Consider the following 15100-nt stretch of genomic DNA (forward strand, 5'->3'; position numbering starts at 1 on the left):
GAAAAAAGGCAGTTTGGGGATTTTTGTTGTTACATTGTTTTGTCCCTAAAGGAGATGCTGATTTTTATCGAGCCAGAGATATTAATTATAGAATTCTAATCTGATTATTCTTAACATTTAGTGTTTAATTATGCCAGAAATTTTCAAGCATAAATGATGATGTTTTACAGGTCAGCATCATCAAGAAAATGGTTGGGGGGTAAGAAAAAGCAGGTCTCTGTTGTACCATTATTCATTCTGCAGTTTCGAGTAATCTCGCATTTCTGATGATCTCTCGGATTTGACTTGGCACGTGTGTTTGTAGCGGTTGAATTCACTTTTAAATATGCCTTTTCTCTAGAGGTCCCAGCCCCTTGTGATGCGAATGTGACCCGCATGACTAATTCCATTTAAAGGGGAATAACATGCATTAGGGCTCTCACTTTTCTGCCTCGCATTTGCATAATTTTGTTTGGCAACTTGGAAAAGGGCCATTAACAGCACTAAGACACACACTGTAAAGGATGGGGACGGAGGCAGATCAATACTTTATTTCAACATCTTTAGCAGCATCGGGGTCCAGATCAGGAGGCATTCACTAATTCAAATTCGTGCAGGAGTCTTGTGATGCTTCCATTAGTTCCTGATAAGAAAACACCGTTGTACTGCCTCTCTTAATCTCTGACAGACACGTTCGCTCGATCAATAGTCTTTTACTTTTTTGTTGCAAAGACAAGATTGATTGCCAGGAGTCGCTTGTGCTCAATTCCACTTCTCGCACTCCTCATTATTGTTTCAATTAGGGCTTCTCTAGAGAACTCTTTAGGAGTGGCATTAAAAAGCGCTGACCCCCTGCGATGCGCATCAAACACCGGATGTTTGGCAGAACAACCTTTGACACCAACTTTATTCAGGTCAAGAAGTGGAGGCGCCCGTCCAAACAAGTGGATTAGGCAGGAGGGGGCTGTCTGCGGGAAGTGCTGGGATGACCGCGGGAAGTTGCAGCTCGCGCCAGTGAGGAGGAAATAATCACAATGTTACCTTCTCATGAATTATTAAGTACCCTGTGCCTATTTTAGTCCGACTGAAAATGCTGCATTTTCAGCTGTGGGTCTGAGGCAGTGTACAAGGGTGTTTTTTTTTATTTGACAGCTGTATTACTGCTGATAAGCGAGACTGTGTGAGCTGATCAAGTAGTGAGACAAGCGTTCAGAGCAGTAGCGGCACAGCAGCAGCAGCGCTCGAGTCACTAGGAGCCGTGGCGGCAGAAGCAGCAGCAGCACTATCAGTCACAGCAGAGGCAGCAGCGGCAGCAGCAGCAACAAACTCTCTCCTGTCTTTTTCTCTTCTTTCTGGAGTTGTTTCCTGCTCAGAGGACAAAAGCCAAGGAAGTAGGAGGGAAGTGATCCAGGGCTGATAGCTGCCATCAAAAACAAAACCAAAACGCAGACCTGGCTGCCCCCATGCCTATCGAATTTGTTTGCAAAATCAAATTTGCAGAGGAGGATGAGAAGCAGAAAAGCAAACAGGATGGGGACAAGGAGAGCCTGATCGAGGAGAGCTGCACACCTCCGGCTAAGGACTTGGCTGGGTTTGCTAACTCCTGCTCTCTTCATGGGATTAACCACATCTTTGTCTCTGGTCGCCTGGGCATCCGGCAGACTCTCTGGGCTCTTGCCTTTTTGACTTCACTGGCGCTGTTTCTATACCAAGCAGCTAAGTGTGCCATCTCTTACCTGGAGCACCCTCATGTCACGGCTCTGAATGAGGAGGCGACCCCAGAGATGGTTTTCCCCGCTGTGACCATCTGCAACATCAACCGCTTTCGCTTCTCCGCGCTCACCGATGCCGACATCTACCACCTGGCTAACTTGACAGGTCTGCCCCCCAAAAACAAGGATGGGCACAAACCCACTGATTTAATGTATCCTGCCCCTGACATGCAGGACATCTTCAACAGGACAGGACATCAATTAGAAGAGATGCTCATGAGCTGCAATTTCAGTGGACAGAACTGTTCAGTCGAGGACTTCTCTGTGGTGAGTGAAAAAGTTTCTCAAAGTTCTGTCTTTGCCAAGCTCCTATCATATTGCATTACACCATCGTGATTTATTGGTTTCATCAAAACTTTCTGTGTAAAACAAGTCCAGTAAAAGCAACATTTTCACATTTTAGGAATCCTACAAACACAGCTTTACAAGACTTGTCTTGTTCATACAAAACTTCCGATATGCATGAAAGCAAAATGAATACTTTAAGGCAAGAGGAATTGAAATTCTCTTTGTGCGTGTACTCATCTCCAGGGGCCATGTGGTTCCCACGATACATTTCTGCATGCAAGATTCATGACTTTGGCTCAGTCATTGAGCTGTATCTCGTCTCACTAAGTTCTAAGCAGCAACAGTGCTTCTCTCCAGCCGTGTGTTTCAGCCTGTACTCGAATCTATTATGTCAAAGAACAAAGGCTGCTCCCGAAAGAGAGAAATGGAGAGCTGTCGTATGTGGTTGTATACTTTTCTAAGGCAAACTGTGCTTTAATGCTGCTTCCAACTCCAGTAGCTGAGAGTGCATGGCAACAAAATTGTCATCGAAAATAGCCGAGTCTCTTCTTCCTCTCTTTTCCATCTCTCCCTGTCGCTCCCCCTCTCTCTTTCTGACATTGCAGAGCAGCTGCCTCTCTCCCTCTCTCTCTGGCTTTCTCTCTGTGAGCTCTTGTACCTTTCAGGAGGGAAGGAGTAATGCTTCTTCAACGTTGTATTTCAATCTTGCTGCTGTTAAGATTAAATATTTAAAGACAGACATACATGATTTTTGCATTAGCCAGATTGACTAAAAGGAATGAAACAATTTCCATGAGAGAGGGAAAGTGTGTGTGAGAGAGAGGGAGAGAAAGAGAGAGGGGGTCAGGTGAAAGAGGGAGAGTTTGTGCCTGTGTTCTGTGCACTATTTATTAAAGGCACTGTCCTTGCCGGAGATGGATTTCCCCATCTCTCCTGCAGGAATAGGAATATGCAATTGCTTTAGTGATGATAAAGTGTGGGTGTCAAGTCTTAATAGGGTATGTTGAACATTGATATGCTCACCTTCCTGAGACCTAAAGATTCTGTCTTATCACGGAGATGGCTCCACATTACCTCTAATGTTCCAAATTACACTAAAGAAATAATGACATTTCACTGCTTCTCACTGGGTTTCTCCAGCAGCGTATTGAGGATTTTTTTTTTATTTTTCTTTGTTGTCTTTAAGGCGACCCCTCACTTGAAAACATAAAATTACCTGTGACATGAGAATGGATCCCCCTCCAAGAGATTTTCTCAGTTGTTTCATCAGGCAAAAGAAAATGTCATGCTCCTCAGGGGAGCCAAAAAGTTTGACGCAATTCAGTCTGAAGCAACAACATGACTAAAAGTTTATAATGTGCTTCTAGAACGTTTGACGGCAATGTCCTCCGACACTTTGACACTCAGTCCTCCCTGAGTACATTAATTAGCAGACAATTCTGACATCCAGGAAATGTCTGTCCCGTGTCAGTGTATGAAGCGTCCTGTAGCTCTCTTTGGACACTGGGTGACTTCATCACAGATTAAGATCCTGTTGAAAGTTCCCGAAGCTGCTGTTTCCTCTCTGTCGGCTATGTGATCTGCATTTTCGGGGGCTGTCAGTTAGATTTGTTACAGGCTACTTGCTGCCTCCACGCATGACAAATCACTTACTCCGAGTCCTGGTGGGGAACAAAACTGGGAGTGCATAGGGAGGATGGACTGGGAGCTGTGGGACCAGGCAGGAGAGCAGAATGTAAAAGTAGTAGAGTGCAAACTCGGTCACACATGTTCACTCCTCTGTTTGTGTTTGTGTGAGTGTGTATTTTGTAACTACAAATTGCACATCATTTGTTACAGCAGGAAGGCCATTATTACAGGTGGTGCGTGTGCTATTAATTGCACACAAGCATGTACAAACCCACATCTCCTGCGCGACTTGGTCATTATTCGTCCTCTCATGGGGCCCTCCTGTAGGATCGGCTGCTTGTAATGTGTTTTCTTTCGATTGATCACTATGTGTGCTCCAGATGTTTCATTTTGATAATAGCTACATAGATGTTGGGCTCTTGGGAATTTTGCATGATGAAATATAATTGAAATATTTTGTGACATTTTAGCCTCCTCTGTAAACAGACCTTGTTTTGTGCAATAGACCTCGGCATACCGTTTTGTTTTATTCCACAATGAAATCCAAGTAATTGCTCATAATTGAGTTCATCATTTCATTTGAACGGTAAATTTAGGCGAAACACACTGTCTGAACTGTGTGCTTTAAAATACTTGAATCACCAAAAAATCCAGTGTGGAAATGATGTTTTCCCCCTCCATTTTAAGTTATCAGTTTATTACAGAAAATCATTAATTTGCTTCTGTGCATTCAGTGTTCAAAAGATTTAAATAACGACACGTCTCTGGGCCAGAACAAAATTGTGTTGCTGCTCTAATTTATGGCAGGAAAACGCATAATCACGTAGCTGAGAAATTTGTTTTCCCCTTCCCAGCATCGTGGACCGGCGTGATTATTTGACGTAGGTAATAAGGCCATTCTTTATAATTAAAGATTACATTATTGACTTGGATTAATCACAGAAGATAAAGCTGATTCAACAAGCCATGAATAAATAGATTATTTTTCTTCCAGTCTAACTCTGAATAATTGTTCATCTATTGTGTTGTGCTGTCGCAGAGATGAGCAGCGAGCCCTTTGGCTTTTTTTTTTTTTTTTTTTTTTTAAACAGAGCTCTGAATTGGTTTGCTCTGACTCTCTGCTGTGTTTGCTGCTGCATTATCAGATTTTGCTCTCAGCAAGGACAGATCCCTTCTGCATATATTCATGGAGATAACTAAACAGCTATAGGGTGGCATGCGAGGTGAGCTATAAAAACCTGGGTTAACGGGGACAACACTGAAGAGCTCTCCACCTGCAATCTGTCATTACACTGACTGAAGCCTCTATTGTGTGTTTTATAGATAATTGAAAGTTTAATAATGTAAGCCATAGATGATATTCACCCCCCCTCCGCTTGTCCTATCCTTCATACTGGGATGAAATCTTAAACCACATCAATGTAAATCAATCAGGGATATTATTGTGAGTTGATCTCAATAAGTATGCTGCTCCTGTGTGGTTCATAAGAAAAAATCATTGTTGTCAAAGAAAAAATATGCATACAGCCTTAAAAGGAAAAGCATATTCATAATATTTGTATTTGAGTGTGGCGTGTGTGAATTTTACCTATAGGATTTGTACGAGCAATGCAGAGAAAGTCTTCAAGGTGCAATTGTACAGAGATGAGTCACCAAACCAACAACGTGTCCGGTAGAGCGATCTGGCTTTACTTCTATTGCAAAACAAGTTATACATTTTCTGGCTGTGTTGCCATGCACAGATTTCATTTCTAACTTTCAGGTGCAAGGTCGCACCACTTTGTCAGTCTCTCTTACTAGGCGTGTGGTTTTCCAGCATCTGTGGAAAGACAGAAAGTGTGATCGTCCCTGTAACCTCAAGAAATACAACCCCTGACTTTGTCCGCGAGTCGTGTGAAAACTCCTGCACACAGGCTTCCATTCTCAGTGTTGTATATATATGTTTGTGTGTATGTGTGAAAATGTGCTGTCTACATGTGCAGATGACTGTGAGAGTGACATCCACCTCCCTAGTGGGTCTGCACGCACCCCTTAACAGCATACCCACCCACCCACACACTCACGCGCACGTCTCGCCGTGCCACCCACCTTCCCCCTGGTGGAGAGCGGGGAGTGTGGGAGCGTGAAAGTGACTGGCTATCTGGACCGGCTTCGTCTCCAACAGCCTGTCAATTAGCCGTCTACAGTTCCACTGCTGTGGGTGTCCCTGCAGCTTAGCATGCTGTCTGATATCTGATCCACACACCCGACCCTGGAGGCCGGCACTGAACATTATTACACCCCCCTCCCCACAACCCAGAAACAAACAAATACACACGCCATGTTTTTTCTTTATTTTACCCTTCCTGCCAAATACGAAAAGAAATAACTGAACATTGATCCCATATCTTTTGAAGCTAAAGGGAGGACTGCTGCTTTTGCAACCTACTTCAGTCCCACTGCACTCCTTTCCCAGCTCCTCCTTCTCCTCCTATCAGAGGAAGATGAATTACAGTGCAATTGGTCGGCTGCACCCCCTGATATGCATCACCACTGTCTAATCAGATGAAACCCACCTGTGACCAGCCACTGGATAACACCAATATGCAAACAGTTTATATTTGGGAAGATTTACCCCTTCTATCACTCCCTGAGCCAGTTTTAAAACCTCTCACTGTGCCACGGTTTGGAGCGCTCGGTTTGATGGGGAGAATCTCCGGCTCAGGGATGGCTTTTAACTCAACGATAAAGGCTTCCGATGTTGTGGTACCGCTAAACCCCCCTCCTCTAACCCCTGGGAGTCTTTTACTCACACAGGCATTTGTCTCTTTCTGACAAGTCATACACCAAGCTGTTGGTAGTGTTAATGTGGCTGCACACACACACACACACACACACACACACACACACACACACACCAACATGTGTATTTAGAGTGTGTATAGTGTAGATAGAATGCTTCCCCATACAAACACACACAGGTTTCATCACAGATTGAGAGAGTTGGCTCGCAAGATTGATCATGACTCCTGACCGGGGGCCCCTCCCTCTCTGCAGGATCAATACATCCTTCAGTCAGATTGCTTCCCTGCCCTTCCTACTCCAAGCTTGGTGTGACTAATTATCTTGTGCCTGTGTTTTGGGGCCCAGTCTCAGCTGCATTTGTTAATGCCGCCAGAGTTGGTGAAGAATTTGATCTTTAGAACAAGATATCTGTTTGTTTTAGCGTATATCCAGCCCAAATCAATCAATATACACTGTCTACCTCTTCCCTAAAGGGCGCTGAAATTATCGAGCAACACGAGATGACTCACAGCTTGGACTGCGTGGGGATGGGGAGGAATGAGCATTTTGATAAAGTGAAATCAAATTTAAAGTCAGATCCATGAAGTCAAAATAGAAGTTTTTCATATGTAGCTGATTGATGCTGAAGTTCCACCTAAACAGCACTGCCTGAATTAGGATCCACCTAATAAAGAGCAAGAGGGAATTTTGATTGATATTACACCCTTGGGCCTGGTTAGATTACTCCGAAATTTAACAAACTCAAAGATTACTGAATTTGAATTAGGTCTTGCAAATGAAGCGCGTGTGTCTACATGTTGCAGTGTCGTCGGGGTAATGACATGTAATGCTCTTTCTCTGTTCTTGATTTCCATTTTGCGCATGTTCTGCACATTAACACTGCTAATAAATTGTTGTGGCATTTTCAGGCTGGGTCTCTGTATTACCAGTTTGAAAGGTTTCATTTGCTTCAGTGATCCTATCAAACAAATACATCTCAACCTGACTCACGGCACTGCCCACAATGCTGGTATTATTCCCTGGGATCATTTTTAGAAGAGCTCATTAACATTATCAGTGTATTTAGGAAAAGGCTGACATTTGTTTGAATAAAGCTTAATAAATGATTTTAGCAGAGAGTATACAGTTTTCTTTTAAAAAACAATGGTAGACTGAAAGTCTATTTTGATTAATGAAGCATTCCAGTACTTCTGCACATCCGTCATAATAAGGCTTTTTTAAAAAAACAATTTACACTGATGATGAGTAGCATTCACCATACATGATAACTATGATTATGAAGGCCTTTGGCCGAGCACACTTTACCCGCACACTTTCTTCTAAGCTGCCAATGTGAGCTTTTTATTTTGTCATGTTTCCCAGTCTCTGAATACATTAGTAGAAATTCCTCTGAAAAATTAACCAAGCTTGCTTTTAGGCCACCGCCACATAATGGGTTCGTGCTTCCTCATTCCCCCCACTCGTATGGTTTAATTACTTTGGGAGAGATAGCACATGCAGGAGGTGGACAAAAAAATAGAGACACCTTACAGTGTAATTTGGTTCAAAGCAGTAATGTTATTTCCGTTAATGAAAACTAAACTGAAATTTAGAAAACACAAATAGCAGTATAGAATTTTCAAAATTATGATGAAGCCTATAATGTTGCAGATGTAAAATAAACTGATACAAAACTGAAGTTTTTCATTTTCTGTATTTAAATGCCATGTCCAACTGCACAGAAGCAATTTCCAATATGTATCACATTCCTTGCTGAAGGAGTGAACGTTTGAGAGCATGGACTTGAGCCACCAAAGTAGAGGTTTCAAACGAGAGTGCAGTGTGTGGGATCATTTGGAGTTCATACCAGAAAGTATCAAACTTAAGTGCTTAATGTCTCCTGGCAGCCGTTTGTGACTTTGAACTAGCAGGGAAAACCAGAAAAATCTCATAACATAACTCAACTGTTGCAATAAAGATGTGTTACAACATTTAGAGGGGAGAAATGCCTAACAGCTAACAATACCAGAGCTAGCTTGAACAAGAGAAAAGCAGTTGGCCAATAATGTAACGTCATGCTTCAATAGACTCCCGAAGTACAGTCGGTAAGATAGAGGAGCAGCTGTTAAATCAGGGATATTTGCCAGAATATGCAAGGCTCACCAGTTAGAATTACCTGATTGCTCAGGGCAAGTAAAATGCCACTTACATACCTGATCAGGCAAGTGCCAAAAAAAAGAATTAAATGCATCATTTTTTCTGGAGCTGAAGATAAAGCTAGCTTAGGAGTTAGCCATCTCGCCTCCTACCCCATGCACAGTAGCAATCATGCACTTGCAAGATCATAGTGGCAGGTAAAGCTGCAAGCAAGTGTTGCAGCCATCCTGGAGACAGGAGTTTAGTTGGGTGGTGTCAGAGGAGGTGGGTGAAATTCCAACTATTTCTTGCACAGTTTGCTGCAAGTTTCCCCCAAAAAATTGATAACCCCTGATAAGTAAAACAATTTGTTTAGGGGTAAGTAAAAGTTGACTTTGAGCAAGTCGATTTCTTGGCCATTTGCCCGTCGCCAAGTAGAAGAAACATTACTGTTAAAACCTGTTTTGTGAAACCTTTAAAAGATATACGGAGTCGAGCTTGAACCAAAGTTGATAATGCAGAGTAGCCATTTTGTTTTCACTTACTTGATTTCAAATTCATGTTAAACTAAATGGGCAGTCGGAGAACACAAGTCCAGTCCTCTATGATATGCAAATCTGCAAGCGCAACCACTGTATGTCTGCATATATTATCAGAACTATTAGAAATGTGTCAAATGGTTGTGACTTCTTTCTGTATTAAGTTGTGCAACTACATGTGTAGGATACCTCAGAGGATAACTGGTGCCTGAGTGTGGACTGTGATTTGGAGTCATAGTATTTCTACAAGTGGCTGTGTTTTGTCACTGTAGACCTTTTTAAACTTGACAACATAAATAATCTTAATGGGTCTCATTGTATTTGCTGTTCTGACAAGGAAACTTTAAAATAAGGCAAGGTCATGACATCAGTGACAGCATTCGAATTTTGCATTGATGCCAGACTTTGTTGCCACTTATATTGAAGTTAATGGGGCGGGCACGGCAAATCACACTGTGACCATTTATATCTTTGTTGTTTCAACTTTGACTGAAAAATCCTTCCACCAAATAAAAAAATGCTCCATGAGAATCTCTCTCAAGTATCTTAAATGTCCACATTCATTTTCCATGTCGTTGGTCACGAAACAGATCATGGCTCCGTCCAGCAGCTACATATAACTCAACTCAAGCCCCTGTTTAATCCAAGACAGCTAACCTACCTGATGTTAGCAGGTAGTATCGTAAGCCCTGTATTTGATTATCAATAACTAACCAACCTTCAAACTAATTATATTTAATAATATTCTGGGGGGCTAATGGTAGCCAGCTCTGTGATGTGTTAATGTGATATAAATCTGAACTTTTATCACTTATCAGTAGTTGTTACAAATGCTACCTGAACTAAGTTAGCATTTGCAAGTTGTTAGGCTAACATTAGCTAGCAGATGCCCTACATTAATTTGGAGATAACACCATTAATGTTAGTAAGAAACAGTCCTTGTGAAGCTGTAAGGGAAACAGACAGGAAGCCACTCTGTTCGCGGATTATAGCAAATATTAAAGCCTCGCTAGCTTAATCGTTCATCAAGAGGCTGTGTGTGTGCTAGCTAATAATATAGGCTAATGTTAGATGACATTAGTCTGAATGTAAATGACTGAGGCAAATTTTAAGGCATTGTAGCTCATGGTTAAATCCTAGTTTGGCGGATATTTACCTAACTCTTGAGTCCATCTAGAAAAATAATCAGAGCCATCAATAAATTTATCTGGTTATATGTCGATACATGTAGGTCTGTCTTGTTGCCTTTGCTCAAATAAAAGTTACTTTATATATTTTTACTTGAAGACAGAGCGCCTCAGCTTTTTTTCCTTGGTTGTCTGCATTTTTTACAAACAGCAAGACCTCCTTGGTTTTTTGTTCTTGGTCTGGTTATAATTGCAGTCTGTCACAGGTTGGACCTGCCCCATTTGGTAATGCATCATGATGTAGCTTGGAGCAAATGGGCTTGAGTTGAGCTATATGCAGCTGCTGGACAAAGCCATGATCTTTTTGGAGAGCAACAACAAGAAAAACAAGTGGCACCAAAGTCCGGCAACAATGCAATTTGAATCCTATGACTTCATGACCTTTCCTTCTTTTATAGTTTCCTTGGTAGCTGACAGGAAAGTAACAGGAACCAATGGCATTTATTCCACCAAGGCCAAATGATCTATTTCGTAATGTTGACGAAAGTAAAAAAAAAAAAGTGAAATGTGTATCCGCCCCATGATTTGAGTCCCTTTCAAAATTTCCTTTTCCTATTTTTTGTTTAATTAAAAGTCTATTAAAATAAGGCAGAAAAACTAACTAAGATGGATATGGTGAAAAGCTCAGAAAACTGAACTCAGAGGGTGAGACTGTGTCAGAGAGGTGTTATATCACCTCTTCGTAGCAAGAACACCTTACAGTCTATTGGTGTTCCAACTCAGTGTGCGCACCCCCTGCGTATGTGATATTTTAAATAGATTTGAAATGTAGAAATCACGGCCAGTGTGACTTGGATGAAAATGTCAGTCGGCTACAATTCAGCCGATGGAAACAGCATACAGCACAAATGTCATAGTGAATATTTACCCCTGGCATAGTCTGAACATGAAGGCCTTGTCTGTCCGCTTGGCTGGACACTTGGCCCTTATTCTGAATTATGTCTAATGTCACACACTTGCCTGCACCCCTTGCTGCTTTTTCAAGTTTGTTACCACACACACTGCACATTACCAACATGCTTTTTAACATCTCTTTCCTGTCTCTTTTCCTCTCTGGCTACATTACTGTTGGCTACAGTTATGCAAACAAGGTTTGAACAGTTGTACATAAACACTAAGGTGTCATGACAGGTGTGATATGTTGTCTGAATCTATATGACTGTGTGGTGTAAACCAGCTGAACAGGGCTTCCTGTATGATGACATTTGGCATACCTTGAAGCTTCCTCTTGGGAGATGCATGCAATGATTTGTCAAATGGCTTTGAGGTTGGGTCAGCAGCGAATGCACCAAATGCTTTTTTTTTTTTTTTTTTTGCCGCTGTAATGTTCACACTTAATGAAAATCCCTGACATTCTATATTACTTAATAATGTACACCAAGCTTATGGAACAATATACTCCATAATAGAAAATGCTGAATAATTCAAGTTATTGCCCTCCTAATGTCAGCAGTTCTTACTGGCCATCACTGAGGCCATTTGCTGTGGAGCGACCCTGGTTATGTCTTTATACTGTTTTGTTCAGCCAAGAGGAATCAATGGCAGATTAAACACTTGTGGCAAATTTGAATTTAGGTTGCAGATGGAGCCTGGCATAATTCAGAGCTGCTTTAGTCATAACCAACAGAATGTTGAAAAAAAAAATGAGGCATTTGGTTGTTCATTGTGCTCTGGTGCTTATTTGGGTGAAAGATTTGAGATTTTTAAAAAAAATCTTATCTTGGTATTTCTGATTGCAATTAAAATACTGGTCATTTTCTTTGAATGAAACAACAGATCTGTATTTAAGCTTAAGCTAAGTTTGCTTCACAGACTGAAAAAAATGCATCACCAACCTAAATCCTGGACGTCCTGATCTTGAGGGTGATACCTTTTCCCTTTTTACACATGCAGACTAGATGGACATACTACGTACAGAAAAGATGATACTGAATCACAAAACATAAAATGACACGGACAAGTAACGGGGGATAGTGTGTGAAGAAAGAGAAAAGAAAAAAATGGAGATAAACTCATTTGAAAAGAAAAAAGGGCGATATATTTGAATAGATCTGACAACTCAGTTTGTTCAACAGCTGTCTGATATACTTGAAAACTCGAGCTGCCTGCCACCTACTCATCTAAAATTGACATGAGACCCACCATAAACAATGAAGTTGTCAGTATTTTCTATATCTTGGTATCTCTGTTTCCTCCTGGGGGATTAATACCATGCTTTGACTCATATTGAATCTTTTTTAAACAGCAAAAAAACACAGCCCACTCACTTTATATCAACATTATATATCCTTTTTTTTTTAAAGCTGTCTTTTCCTAAGGGTTAATACTAAAGACCCTGTCAAATAGAGAGTGTATTAATCAGTATTTGTTGTTTTGCAAACTTAAAAACAAAAACAAAAAATGGCTGCACTGTTATCACATTTTTCACGTCTGTTATTGACTTAAATTTACACTCGCTACAGCTTCTTTAGACACTTAATTATATGTTGCACTCAAAATCGCAAGGTGAAAATTGCTGTAATACAGTTCTGATATTAAAAACGATTAATTGATTGTTGTTGCGTCCTATTTTGTCCCCTTTTTCCCTTTTCTCTGCACTTTCCAGTTGTTCAGAATAATGAATTTGTTCTTTCTTAATTGTTTCACGCTTTGCAAACTGACACAGGCCAGAAAACAGCATATAGACACATAGATGTTGTATCACTCCACATCCAAACCTTCATTGTACCAATGTAAATCTTAATGTTTACCAACATCAGCAAACCTCCCTTCCTCTCAGACGCGTTATGTCTGCGTCTTGTTTGGGTGATATGTGGACTGGCAATCTTTCACATGATGTTGGCAGCTTCGTCGTCAGGCTCTGTCCATGTTGACAAAACACTTGACCTTCAGGTGCAGCGAAATGTCATCTGATTTAACACAGCCAGCTTGAATTGCCACCACTCATTTTGTCATCCAAGCACTGTGTTTTGATTAGGAATTGTCAGAGCAAATGCATTACAATATAATGAGCTTGCTTAGAGCATCAGAATCACACCCATCACAAGTCCTAATATCATTTGGACGCAGTATTTGCATAGCTGTTAGTGCAAGTGTGTGTGTGTGTGTGTGTGTGTGTGCTTCAGTGAAATTGTAAAGAAAATGAAAATGGATGACTATCCATTACATGCTATTCTTTAGCTCTGATAACCAATTTGTTGGTCAAATAAATGTGAAATATCTAGACATGTTTTGCCCTGCATAACAGAGATACCAGATTCATGCACTACAAATCTTTAAAGTGGCATTCATGCTGAAAACCATGATTTTATCCAAAATGACAGTGAGTGAAGCCATGATGCACTGAGGTCTTGCAACATTAAAGATGATATTGTGGATTGCTTTATCATTATACATGCATAATGCAATGTTTAATTTATTGTCAGAAAAAAAACACTGTTGTCTCCAGTCATCCCTTTTTCTCTTTATTTATGCTTCTCCCTCAGTTAGCACAGTAGCTTTTTGTCCGGTGTAACGTCTGTCAGGCTGTATTTACCTACATCCCTCCTCACGTGATGCCGAGCCACCGTCAGGCTTGTTTGTTTAAACAAGCGTGTAACTCCAGTCATGTTCCCCGATGGTGTTGTCAAGATTAATTCCGTGTTTTCCTAATGCATGCTAATGAGAAAGTTGTGTGCATTTGATTGTCAATAACGTGAAATACGGCCCTGCTCCCTAAATGCTGGCTCCGTTCAATAACCTATTAAAGTTGAATCACAGATAACTTGGCGCACATCAGGAAAGCAATCTGAAATTTGTGCTGACATTGATCCAGCAGGAAGGAGACCTATTGCTCCGATTAACACTGTTGCCCCAGGAGAGGAGTCCCTTGGCCATTAATAGCCTACTGTCCTAGATTTCACTTAGACCATATAAAATGCTTATATTTATGAGACACAGGGGCAGAGCACCACGGACATAGCAGACCAGAGCTAACCTTTTGACTGTCTCCGGGAGCTGTGCTGTTGATCAGTGTGTTTCATTTCCAAGTAATATTTTATACCATGCTACTTTTTGATCTGTCAGTGTAGCATAATTTGCTGATTGTACTATGCTGTAAAACTACAGTAGTGCACGTAATAGGTAAATTCTAAACTATTCACTTACACAGTAGCAGCCATATGTGTGTATATGCTGAGAAATGTTAATGTTGCAAAGCTAACAGTCAGTGTTGTGCAGGTTTAAAGGAGCAGTGTGTGGGATTTAGCGGCATCTAGCAGTAAGAATTGCACATTGCAGCTGGCTGAAACTTCTCTCTTGTGCTAAGTGTGAAACTCCATTTAGGATTCCTTTAGCATTCATTGTTCAGGAGCCGAATTATCCGCAGAGGTCTCTTCCTTTCCAAAACAACCAGACTGGTAAACTGGTAAATGCACTGAATAAAGCAGTTTCACATTACAAATCAGTGTTCCTCTAATGCTGTTTGGCTAGTCCCAGACGAGCTGCTAGCACAGCACCTGCTAATGTGTACTCACCTTATATGATAACATAAGATGTGCCCACCTTATTTCTGATCCAAACATTAAGGAGGTATTTACAGGGAGCTGCAGAGGTCTATTTCTTCCCGCTCAAAAAAATCAGTGTTTTTCTGAGGCTATTAAGCTCGTTGTGGAGGGGCTGCTAACTATGGTGGCTGACGCAAAAATATGAAAGCACAAAAATGTTAATGGCTTTATCTAGAGCCAGTGTTTGGTTTGTCCATTCTGGGTTACTATAGAAACATGACAGCGTAACAAAGCGATCACCCCAGACAAGGAACATTTCCATT

General features: G+C 41.1%; 1 protein-coding gene across 1 annotated transcript in view; it reads left to right on the top strand.

Moving 5' to 3' along the window:
• Positions 1 to 1186: 1186 nt before the first annotated feature.
• The window catches only part of asic4a (acid-sensing (proton-gated) ion channel family member 4a), a 128091-nt gene continuing 114177 nt past the window's right edge, over positions 1187 to 15100 (top strand). The window contains exon 1 of the mRNA XM_049594102.1: positions 1187 to 2018. Within this exon, the coding sequence (XP_049450059.1) occupies positions 1443 to 2018 (576 nt within the window). The 5' untranslated portion in view covers positions 1187 to 1442. The remainder of the gene's footprint in view (positions 2019 to 15100) is intronic.

This window comes from Epinephelus fuscoguttatus, linkage group LG13 (genome assembly GCF_011397635.1).
Source record: "Epinephelus fuscoguttatus linkage group LG13, E.fuscoguttatus.final_Chr_v1".
In the NCBI taxonomy this organism is placed as follows: Eukaryota; Metazoa; Chordata; class Actinopteri; order Perciformes; family Serranidae; genus Epinephelus; species Epinephelus fuscoguttatus.